The sequence below is a fragment of the Panthera uncia genome, chromosome C2 (assembly GCF_023721935.1).
Source record: "Panthera uncia isolate 11264 chromosome C2, Puncia_PCG_1.0, whole genome shotgun sequence".
In the NCBI taxonomy this organism is placed as follows: domain Eukaryota; kingdom Metazoa; phylum Chordata; class Mammalia; order Carnivora; family Felidae; genus Panthera; species Panthera uncia.
In genome coordinates this window covers 78,220,701-78,232,739 of record NC_064810.1, presented here as the reverse complement: position 1 = coordinate 78,232,739, position 12,039 = coordinate 78,220,701, and the positions used below count along the sequence as shown (strand labels likewise).

The window sequence follows — 12,039 nt, the reverse complement described above, 5'->3', positions numbered from 1 at the left end:
ATATATAATTTTAAGTATATGTAATGTGTAATTGATATTTGTGGCAGCCTTTCCCAGTAACGTCCACTGGATTAAAGTTAAGAATTCATAGAGTTATATGAAATTATTTCTGTTTGAAATGACCCAAACTATAAGAGTTTCCATTTAGGACAGAATCTTTATTACCACAGGAAATTTTGAATCATATGTCTGTGAGATTTGGCATGCATACCTCAAGTAACTTGACTGAAATCACAACTGCTAATCACATATTTTTGAGCAGAAAGATACACAATGAGAAACAAATTCTTGTGTTTCATAATGTCGTCATAATTTTATTTTGTATTTACAGTCTCCAATTTCTAATGCAAGGGTCTTGCTGAGGATTGGGGAGTTAGGGAAGAGGGATGAGGTTTGGAGGAAAGGAACCAGGTCTTATATGGACAACAATAATTAATAAAGCTAACAGGAAGTGAAAGTCTTCCAGAAGAAATTCTTGCAGCCGGCTTTGCGTTCTCGGGGTGCCATGGCAGGGTTTGAGTTAGTGGATCTCTGCAGTTCCAGCCTCATTTCATCCTGCTCAGCCGCCTGGGACAAGTCTTCGGGTTCCAGGGCATCGTTCTCTGTCTGGTTGGGTTCAGACAGGAGCTCCGCCAAGAAGTACTTGGCCAGTTCCTGTATAGGGTAAGAGACAGAGAGAGAGAGAGAGAGAGAGAGAGAGAGATAAGGGATTAAGGTGATGGTGATGGAGAAAAAGAAATGGAAAAAACCTGATTTGGAAAGCAGATTCAGCTACACCCAAAACCCAATGTTCACAGCTGTGCACTTTTGTCACACTTAAAATCAGCTAAGGATATAAAAATAAGGGTAGATGTTATAATCATCAAGTTACATAGACAGGCTTGAAAAGCTCAAATGTTTCTGCAAGTTTTCTGCCTTTATAGGCTTAACACACACACACACACACACGCAGAAATGGTAGATTGTTAATACAGTTTTGCAAAGATAAAACATGTGCCAACAGTTTGTTTAATTCAATTTCAATTTCCAACTCAGGAGCTACAAACTGGAATTGTTCTTACCGTTTTTGTTAAGTTAACTGTGGGGAAGGAGACCCTTCAGAATCTTAAACATACTGTGTTCTGTCTGTAGACTGCCCTTTAGGAGCATGGGAAGAAGGTACTGCTGAGGAAGGTAGTAGCTTCAGAGGTCCGCGCTTTCAGCACCTGGGCCAGCACCTCCGTGTTTAACACTGGGGGATGCCTCTTCCTTTAGTGCTCAGCTACCCAGGTCTTGAAATTTTCTTTAATGCCAAAGAACTTACCTGAACTGTGGCCAACTGCGCTGATCAGAGGGGAAAAAAGAGGTAAGAGGAGATTCTGGACTTTGAAAGTTTTCCTGAGAGATTTGGGAGCGGAGGGACCCAGAAAAGCACCGACACTCTGCAGGGCCACCTCTTAAATCCACCCCAGGGGGGAAAGGCAAAGCCTGAGAAAAGACTGGGGGATTCAAAAGAGGGGGAAAAAAAGACGTCGAGGAAGTCTCCTTACCTGCTTCCCCGCGGCAGCAGCCAGGGACTTCTGCAGAAACTGACGGAGTCGAGGATCGGAGGGCGCGCCGGTGACACCGCCCAGAGCCAGGACGATGGACAGCGCGGCCAGCGCGCACTGGAGGCGGCAGGACAGCATCTCAGCGGCGCTGGGGAAGCCGAGCCAGACGGTTGGTCAAACTCTAGGAGCGGATCCGCAGGCAGCAGCGATGGCTCTGAAACCTGCGACTCCTAAAGCGGCTTGTGTTCTCTCCACCGGCTCCCCCCCTTTTAAACTCTCTCTCTGACGTCAGACTAGGAGGCGCCCCCAGATCTCACCAGCGCTTTTACGCACCATTACCCTCATGAAATCAATCACAGAAGTAAGAGGAGGCTACACAATCCAAAGTGGCTTACTTAAAAAAAAAAAATAATAATAATCCTGCACACCCACAGGCCCACATGATTTTACACTTTCCACACTATCTATACCACCTTTTATATTCAGTCACTGCTGCTCACATACACATTCCATGATTTCACTCATACACATGCCCATGTATACACTAAATCACACACACACTCAAACACTCAGCCTTGGAGGAGACAAATGCTCCATCATGCACAGCTGCAGAATGTACCCAGACAGCTCTCTCACCATACTCAAACATTTTAAGAGGGCCAGACAAATGCAAAAGTATGTGTGTGAGAGAAGTGGGGATTCAGAATCATTCTTCCAAAAGCAGATTTGCGAATGGAATGTGGATATTAGGAGTGAATCATTTCTTCCTCCATTATCTCTGTAAAAAGTCTTGTCAGTCAAGGTGAGATGGGTTCTAACAGCACTTCACTTATCCCTGTACTAGAGGAGGATAAATACCTTAGCCTCACCCTCCATGTCCCTCTTTCTCAGTAGCTGAGAGATTTCTGGTCTACTTGCCTTTCTACTGTGACAAAAAGTACCAAAAATTAAAAAAAAACTGAAACTGATTTCATTTTGGTGCCTAAAAACTTGGAGCTGGAAAGTGATTTCAGAAACCATCTACTAAAGCTCAGAGCTTGAGCCACTGAGTCTAATAATGGGTAGAAAAGTGCTCTGGCCCATATATTGCACAGCTGGATGAGGGCAAGACCTCCACATTTCAAGACTGAGGTTCTTTTCACTCAACTCTAAATTATCTGTCGGATTCCTGGCCAGTAGGAGCAGTTTTAGGTCAGGAACCCCCCAGTCTGGACATGCAAAAGTCCAAGAACCACCTGAACAAATGTTACCATTATTGTTTGTCTATGTGAGCAAAGAATCAACAGACCCTTGGTTAGATCCAGTACTCCCCTGCTCCCCACACACAAAAAGGAAGGTTAAGAAATGCTGTCCTAGAATTCTGTTGTCTGGTTAGATGTTTGGTGTCCAAATCAGAGTCTCAACAGCTTTTTTTTTTTGTTTGCTTTTTTTTCTAAAATAATGTGTTATCAGGGTACCTATGTGGTTCTGTCGGTCAAGCATCCTACTTCTGCTCAGGTCATGATCTTTTAGTTCATGAGTTAGCCCCGCGTCGGGCTCTGTGCCGACAGCTCAGAGCCTGGAGCCCGCTTCAGATTCTGTGTCTCCCTCTCTCTCTGCTCCTCCTACACTCAAACTCTGTCTCTCTCTCTCTCTCTCTTTCAAAAATACATAAATATTTTAAAAAATAAAATAAAATAAAATAAAATAAAATAAAATAAAATAACGTGTTATCAAGGAAGGATAAGCTAAAGCCTTGGCATGGACCAGATGATCTCTGCAGGCTCTTTAAGGACTGGCATTTTATGGCCTTCAAGCTCACAAAAAGGTTAAAAGATATTGCATGTCTCCAGAAACTAAGTGAAGCAGAGAACTTGGCCAATCCTGTCACCAGCCATGCATCTTGAATATATTCTCAATGCTTAGGCCATAACCACAATGTTGAGAGGCAGGAGGGGTCGAGAGGTGTCCTGAATGGCTTGGAGAACTGTCACCATTTCCTTTTGTGTCTGTTAACCAAGGCTATGAGAGAATGCACAGCAAGGAGTGTTAGAGCTTCCGGGTTTGGCATGTCCAGGCAAGGCTAACCATAAATGGGGCATTACAAAGTCACTCACATTTGTTGGAATAGTCTGGGAGAGCAATGAATCTGGGCCAGAGGAACCCAACCTAAGTACTACATGTTATTTTCTCTATATATCCTGGAACCTTCTTGGCCCCTGACAGGAGACTCAGAATCTAATTATACCCGCCCAACTATCCACAGGCATTCCCAGGAAAGAACCTCACATCTCCTCCAGCCAAGACTTGGCCCTTGGCGGCCCCACTGAGTAGAGAAGGAGAGTTGTCCTGTAAGAACAGCCAGCCCAAGAACAAATAGCAGTCCCACTCCCTGGCTCTGTGCTCTGGGGCCTCTTGGACCTCCCCTCCCCAGACCCCTGCTCCTCCCCTCCCCTCCCCTATCCTTATTCTCTTCCTTTACCCACACTCCTCATTCTTCCTTCTCCTTTTGCCTAACTTTTCTCTGAATTTCCCTCCAGGATCTTTCTCATTCTATCTTTTTTGCCTTCTCTCTGCACCCCCTCTCTTCATTCCTCTTTGTTGTTCCTCCCTCTCCTCAGTTGTTTTCTGACTTCAGCCTGGTTTGATCTGGCTCCTTCTCTCTTTCGTGGCACTTTCTCCCTTCCTACCCCACCTGGCCTGGTGGAACTTCTATCCCAGCCTCTGCTCTAGTCTTTCCTTCCCTGTGAGGCTCCCTCCTTCTTAGCTGCTTCTCAGGACAAATAATCAAGATCTCTAGCTATTTAAGTACTTTACTTGGGAATAGTGAGGTCTGGGTTGCTTCCTTCACACTTCTCCTGAAGTACTGGGGCTGTGAATGAGGTGACTTCTGGGGTTTGTTTTTGTTTTGTTTTGTTTTTATAATCCTTGCATTGTTAGGCATCTAAGAACCACTGGAGAAGCCCAGGCAGGACCAAAGGGCAGAGGAATTCTTCCTTAAACCCCCCATGGCTAAGTTTAGCATAAAGGTTGATTTAGCACAAAGGTACCTCACACCTCCCCAACCTAAGCTCTCTGCAGCTAACCTCCCAGGGCTTCTCTCCCAAGTTCCAAAGGCTGGGAGCAGGAGAGGTTTGTGGTTACAGTGGGGAGCTATTTCAGACCTTGGTCGCCAAGAATCACCTCTCCCTCATCTGTATGCAGCCTTCTGTGGTTTACAAAGTACTTCCTCATCTGCACTTGAGGGCCCACTAGCCTCATCTCCCAAGGAAGAATACTGAAGTCCTGAGAGCATAAGTGCCTTGCACACAAAGGCACACAGCCAGGAAGTGGCAAGGTCAGAGGGACGGTGCTACTCCACGTTAGAAATTTTCACTCTCCCGCCCCCTATCTTTATGATGCCAGAGATATCTGGTTGAGCAGCCTGCAGCCAGGATACAGGTGTCTGTAGAAGGCATCCGGGCCTCGTTCACGCGCTAGGTACACGGATTCCCACCACCCTGTGAAATGTACATTTGAGGGTGATTACCTGCCAAAATGAGGCGTAGGGACTCATCTTAATGAGAACAAGTAAAATTGTGAGCAGATACAGATGTTCAACACCGAGCCCTGGAGGGAATTAGAAAGCGTCTGTACTGGCAGTTGAGAGACCTAGGTTCTAATTCCCCTTCGACCACAATCCAGCTTCCTCTCTGGTCTTGGCTTTTCTCTTCTGCAAGATAAAAGGCTTGATAGGTAACTTTTGTGGTTCCCACCGAGCCCTGATAATCAAAGAGTTTAAGTTTGAGGAAGTAAAGGGGCAAACTAGACTATACTTGTAATATGAAAATGCTATTTCCTTCTGAAAATGAGGACTTTATACGGGAAAAGAATTGGGCTTTTTTGTAATATGAAGAAGGAGGCCAGTGCAATGGATATTTCACAGGCCTGTTAGAGAAAAATTGCTCTTGAGTCGTGCTTCTGCTACTGACCAGCCTTTCCCACGCCGGACCTCAGTTTCTCTACCTGTACAATTAATTCACTCAGATTCTTTTTACGAGTAAGTACTGAGAATCTGCACCGCTTGAGATGCCAGTGATTCAGTAGCGAACTAGATAGACTAAGTCCTACTGCAGGAGACAAAACATAACCACATTAATTAATTAATGTGTGTTCAAATTGATAAGGATTCAAGCAAAGTATGATGGCTAGGGACCACCCTTCTGAGGAGGAACTGTTTAAGCAGCTATGGGAAGGAAGTGAGGGAACTAACCATGCAAATATTTGCATAAAGACATTTCCTTGTCAAGGTCAGTGGAAAGGCCCTGGGGTAGAAGCATGCTTAGTACATTCAAACGTGAGCAACAAGGCAAGGGAACGAGAACAGAGCAGGTGAACCAGAGAGGACTAGATGAGGCCAGCAAGGCATGCAGGACCCAGATCACTTACAGCCTTAAAGGCTCTATTAAAGAAACCACTGGGATTAGGAAGGGGGCGGTTGGCTAAGGGACTGGCCTGATTTGATATTTTAAAAGTAATGCCTTCTGCTAAGTGGCAAATTCACAGTAGGAGGGCAAGAGTGAAAGCAGAGAGGCAAGTGAGGAGTCTAAGAACCAGTTAAGAGAAAAAGAGGAGCCAGAAGGAAAGAGACACATTGTCCCTTAAACACCAGCGGCCCAACTGGCTGGCTTAGCATAAAGGCATTTCATTCCTCCCAGGCCTCCTACAGCCAACACCCAGCCACTACTCCAGGGAAGAGAAGGTGGTTTGTGTTTGTTATTAGGGACCTTATTCCCTAGACTAAGTCAGGCCAGAGAAGACGGGTTTGGGGCTGGGCTGGGAGTAGCCATGAAGTGGGAACTGATTAGGTATGAAGTCCATCCTGAAGTAGAGCTGATGGTTTGTTTGGATATCGAGTTAAGGAAATGGGAAGAACAATTGGTAACTCCAAAAGACTGATGCAGACATTCCCTAAAATGCCTTAAAATCCCAAAATTCCTGAGACTACAGGAAGTGGATTTCTGACAAAGACTTCTGGGACATTTTGCAAATGGGAACCATTCGATTTACCAGTCGGAAGACAGTGAGAATTTCAGGCAGTGGAGGAAGCAACATGGAATAGCAGAAAGAGCACTGGCTTAGATGTCTGAGGCCCTAGACTTAAGTGCCCAGTTTTCTCCTGCTTCAAATGGGCCTGATAATCCATGCTTTCGCTAAAATATGATCTAAGAATCGGCTCACACAATGTAAGTGAAGGTGCTTGGTAACCCATAAAACATGATAAAAAATAAAGACCTGTTTTTGCTGTTGCCGCTCAGATGAACACAGCCAGTCCTACGCCAAGAGGTGATATTAAGGAGTCAGGCTTTGGGACCCGAGTATCCCTGCTGATCCTCTGATCTGACAAAGGAGAGAGGCCTTCCTCACACTGGGGATGTGTGATTTGAAGGTCCCGGAAGATCTCTTCCACAAAAATGCGGTAGGTGGGTGCTGAAATCCATCTGTTAGAAAGTAGTCTCGTTTTTGGGGCGCCTGGGTGGCTCAGTCGGTTGGGCGGCCGACTTGGGCTCAGATCACGATCTTGCGGTTTGTGAGTTTGAGCCCTGCATGGGGCTCCGTGCTGACAGCTCGGTGCCTGGAGCCTGCTTCGAATTCTGTGTCTCCCTCTCTCTCTCTGCCCCTTCTCCATTTGCACTCTGTCTCTCTCTGTCTTTCAAAAATGAACCAATGTTAAAAAAATATATATATATTTAAAAAAAAAAGAAAGAAAGTAGTCTCTTTTCTTTTGTATACTTTTCCTTGGAGACACAGACATTAAAACTCAGTAGCTATTAACACTTTAGTGTGAATTCGTTTATCAAATTGTCTTTTAGGCTAAAGGTTTGACTTAAGTTGGGAGGAGATCAATTTGGAGTAAGTGATGCACCCAATAGAGGGCAGACTTGGTGTGTGATTTTGGGGATGGTTTTGAGGCTATGGTGAGTATGTAGACTTCTTGCCAAATGACTACAGAAAGCCTGATGCGGGCTTCAAACTCATGAATCGGAGATCATGACCTGAGCCGAAGTCAGACACTTAACGGACTGAGCCACCCAGGTGCTCCTTCCTGCACCCATTTTTATGTGCATGGCCTATCAGCCTGACAGTCATGTTTCCTCAGCCCCTTGAGGGGCTTTCCTGAGACTTTCCTGGTCAGTCTCACTCTGGGTCATTTTACACACCCTGCAGTCTCCTGTACCCATTTTTAAAAAATGTTTATTTATTTTTGAGAGAGAGAGAGAGAGAGAGCGAGCACACATGAGTGAGCTGGGGATGGGCAGAGAGAGAGGGAGACAGGGGATCCGAAGTAGGCTTTGTGCTGACCGCAGAAAGCCTGATGTGGGCTTCAAACTCATGAATCGGAGATCATGACCTGAGCCGAAGTCAGACACTTAACGGACCGAGCCACCCAGGTGCTCCTTCCTGCACCCATTTTTATGTGCATGACCCTCCCTCCTCCTGGAACGCCTTTGATTCATCTCTGACGGTTAAGATCAGACAGCTTATTCTAAGATGGTTAAAAGAGTCTTTTAGGGGTGCCTGGGTGGCTCAGTCGGTTAAGCGTTCAACTTCAGCTCAGGTCATGATCTCGCGGCTCGTGAGTTGGAGCCCCACGTTGGGCTCTGTGTTGACAGCTCAGAGCCTGGAGCCTGCTTTGGATTCTGTGTGTGTGTGTGTGTGTGTCTCTCTGCCCCTCCCCCTGCTCATGCTCTGTCTCTTGCTCAAAAACGAATAAACTTAAACAACAAAAATTTTTTTTTAAAGAGAGTCGTTTAGAATCAATATCACCTTCTCCTGTGCCCCAAACTGTGTCTTTTGTGCTCCTGGAAGAGACCTTCACAGGTCACTTTATGTTTCTGTTCCTTGGAAGTCCACAAGAAGAGCAGAAACTTTGTCTCAGCTGCGTTTGTGTCCTCCTCGGAGACCATAAAAATGCGAAACACAGAGAAATCCATAAAAAATAATGGCTGGGTTGAAGACAAACTTCTCTCTTCTTCTGTGTGAGGTCTGTGTGGATTCTGCAGGTAGGACAAACATCATGAACCTCCCGTAACTGATGACAGTATCATATGACCCCCCCCAACCCTAGACTGCGGGTACTCTCAAGAACACACATCCATTGATCCCTTAGTCATCTCAGAGCTTCAGAAAGGAAAACCTTTAAACACCACTCAGTGTAATTGTTCCTACATGCTAAGAACTAACTCAAGTCATAACGTGAAAGTGCTAATATGGTCACTGAGAATTTAAGAGCTTTTACCTCTTCTGGAAGGCCTAGGGAGGACACATCCATAACCACCGAAGTGGGCATATGTCCGTGGTACAACAATAGAAGCGAATAACAATGCCGGCTCCTGTCTGTGTGGTGTTCCACGTTTGATTGAGTGTGTTAGTATCAACTGGACAAGGGAACGGAGGGCCCAGGTTATGGAGTGTGGAGCTGGGCTGATGTCAGAACTCTTTCTGCCACCCCAGCATTGCCTCTCCCACTAGAGATAAATAAGGAAACGTAGCCCCTAATTCTCCTCTCAATTTCCCTTTCTCTTTGTGGGTCCATCGGTCTCTCCAGAAGCATCCCACTTGTTGATCTATGACTTCTGCTCTGGGCTCCCCACTGAAATGAAATGGAACTGAGCTCTGCCCCACTGTGCCGCCCAGGGGACATCTCTCAGTTCTCTTTACCTACTTGCCTCCTAAAAGCAAGGTGTTAAGTCTGGGATCTTCCGTGAGCCTTCCCAGTGCCATCAGCAGCAGAGGACCTGGTCTGAGGAGTGAGGCGAGAAGTCAAGAGCCCTGTCCCCTGGAATAGAGCGGAACAGACAGAAGCTCCTCTGCAGGCTGATCCTAAGACCTTTGAAACGGAGTGGTAGGGGCTGTAGAAACACAGAGATGCCCTGCGGACAGCTGCTCCCGCTTCCTCACATTCAAAATTACAAGTATTCGTAGAGACTGATGATTCTTAACCCTGGATTCACATCACGACTGCCTAGGACATATTTTAAAAGCACAGGTGCGGGGTCCCAACTGCAAAGGTTCTGATGCATAGGCTTATGTCTTTTAAGAGCTTCATTCCATTCAATGATGGAATCGTAAACCACTGCCCACCACTTGTCCCTCCTTTATCTCACTCCACTCTGTCCCTTCTCTGTTTTCTTCCCTTTCTCTTCTCCTCTCCTTGCTCTCGCCCCTGTGTACCTTCTCTCGCATCTTCTCATTTATTCTCTGGCTTGCACCCTCTCTACTCAGTCAATTCCACCTCTCCTTTTCAACTGCCCCCCATCCCACTTTGACTGGGCAGCTCCTGAGCACATTGGGCGTGGGGGTGTGGCTTTGCCTTGCCCAGGGCTAAAACACCTGCTTCATTGGCTTCCCCCGACATCACCCCAAGAGTTAAGGGCAGGAGCAGAACTGGACCCATCCACAGACCAGGGCCCTCAAAATCATCCACTCCTACCCCTCCTCTGACATATGGAAAAACTGAAGTCAGGAGAAGGGTCTCTCTCAAGGTCATATAAGTGGTATCAGAGTCACACCCCCTGATTCTTAGTTCTGTCTCCTTGCCATGATGCAAGTGCACTGTGAAGTTCCTTGAATCTCTTCCACCTACATGGTCGAAGTCATATTATAAGCATTGGCAACTCCTGCCCCGTTCTCCACGTACCTGCAGTTAGCCTGAAGCAAAACCCCATTTCCTGATAAGACTGTTACCCTATAGAGAAAGCTTTGGAGATTAATGTATCAGGCCTTCACGCTTTGTGTCTCCATCATTTTCTGGTTGTGCATTTCCTAATCCCCATAAAACAAACCGATCTGCTTCTCCCTGCCCTGGCTGCGCCCGGCTGCTTCAGCTCTCCGGGGGAGGAAGCTGTCCTTAAACTGAGCTCTTCTGCTCTCTGCTGGCTCCACTGGTACACGACAGCTTTCTCTACAGTTTCAGGGCAGGATTTTATTCATTCCTTTATTTATTTAGTCCTCCAACATTTTAAGAGCACCCACTTTGCAGAGAGCACTGTGTGGGTCCCAGAATTGCAAAGTAGGAGGCAAAAAAGAACCACTTTCTTCAAACACTCTATAATTGAACACTTTGTGCCAGGCACTGTGGGGGGGATTCAGAGATGACCATATTCAATCCTTGGCTTCAAAGAGAAGTCACGATCTGGTAAATGATACAGAATTTTGTCCGAGCCATAGAATCAAAGAATTTGCACTAGAAGGGACCAGAAGCGCCTTCCAAGCCAGTGTTAGTCATTACAAGCTTTCCAAATTAGGCCAAGGGCTGGCTGTACATGGGCCTTGGGGACTGCCGAGACAGGGGAAAGGCGTGTCGCGGGGATTCTGTGCCACTGCACACGATTCGGCCACAAAGTTTTATAGCAACACAAGGCTTGAAGGGAAAACGAAGTTTGGAAACTGCAGATCTAATACCAACCGTCCTCCCATATGTCATCTGAATGCCCTCCAGCCGCATGAGCTGTCCTCGCAGTTAATGTCCCAGTTATAGCCCGTCTCATAATCGCCTTTTCACCCGCTTGTGAGTTCCTTTGCAAGGTCCCTCCAGAAGGGGGAGGCCCCCAAGGATATCTCACATGTGTTGAATGCTCCCTCTTGCGGATATCCACACCATCACTCACTGCGGTGCCTGGCAAAACCCGTCATTCCCAATGTTACGCCCAGAGCCAAGGACACTTCCCTGGACCACTGCTCCCCCCATGATGCCCCAAACTGCCGTGCCCAGGGCTCTTACACCAGTGGCGTTCAAACTTTTGACTGCAACCAACATAAGGAAAACATTTTACATCATAATCCGGTGCATACATATACCCCCGCACACATTTCTCCAAACAATACTTCCCTTCAATACTTGTAATAAACTCGGGCATTTTCCCTTCTTTTCTATCTCTTTTGTCTTTGATGCTCATCACGACCCATTAAAACTGTGTGACTCACTCTGAGTCATAAACCTCGGTCTGAGACGCGCTACCTTGGACCATGGCCCACGTGCGTTGCACTCTGCCTGGACCCCTGGGAATTCTGGGTTGCTGCTCTCCCCACTGCCACGCAGCCTCATGGAGCACCAAACAGCAGGTCTTGCTGCCCCAGGGAGCCAATGCTCCCCTCCCATCTCCTTTCTCTCCTCTGTATTCCGTCCTCTCAGAGGGTCTCGCTGCTGTTTTAGCAGCCAGGAGTCTATGCTATTAAACAACTTGGCCCCCGGCTGTAGAAACAGCAGCGTTCACTAACTATAAGGGGTTGAATGGTAGCCTTTACAAGAATATGTCCACATCCTAAGCCCCCAAACCTGTGACTGTGACCTTATTTGAAAAAAAAAAAAAAAAAGCGGGGGGGATCTCTGCAGGTATAATTAAGGATGTAAGATCATCCTGGATTATCTGGCTGGCCCTAGATCCAAAGCCAGTGAGAGACAAAGGAGGAGACACAGGGAAGAAGGCCATGTGAAAGAGAGGCGTAGACTGGAGGGATGGGGCCACGAGGTCAGGAGCGCCTTCAGCTA

General features: G+C 46.7%; 1 protein-coding gene across 1 annotated transcript; it reads right to left on the bottom strand.

Moving 5' to 3' along the window:
- Positions 1-206: 206 nt before the first annotated feature.
- Positions 207-1,725, bottom strand: SST (somatostatin). Its single transcript, XM_049629546.1, has 2 exons — positions 1,530-1,725; positions 207-654 (listed from the first exon to the last, which is right to left on the bottom strand). Exons 1-2 carry the CDS (start codon positions 1,665-1,667, stop codon positions 442-444), a joined length of 351 nt encoding a protein of 116 aa, XP_049485503.1. The 5' UTR covers positions 1,668-1,725; the 3' UTR covers positions 207-441.
- Between the last annotated feature and the right edge of the window lie 10,314 nt (positions 1,726-12,039).

Excerpts from the sequence above, each read along its gene's own strand:
- SST (XM_049629546.1), bottom strand. The coding sequence starts at position 1,667 with ATGCTGTCCTGCCGCCTCCAGTGCGCGCTGGCCGCGCTGTCCATCGTC. Across the intron at positions 655-1,529 it reads CTGCTGCCGCGGGGAAGCAG|GAACTGGCCAAGTACTTCTT; the intron begins GTAAGGAGACTT and ends TACCCTATACAG.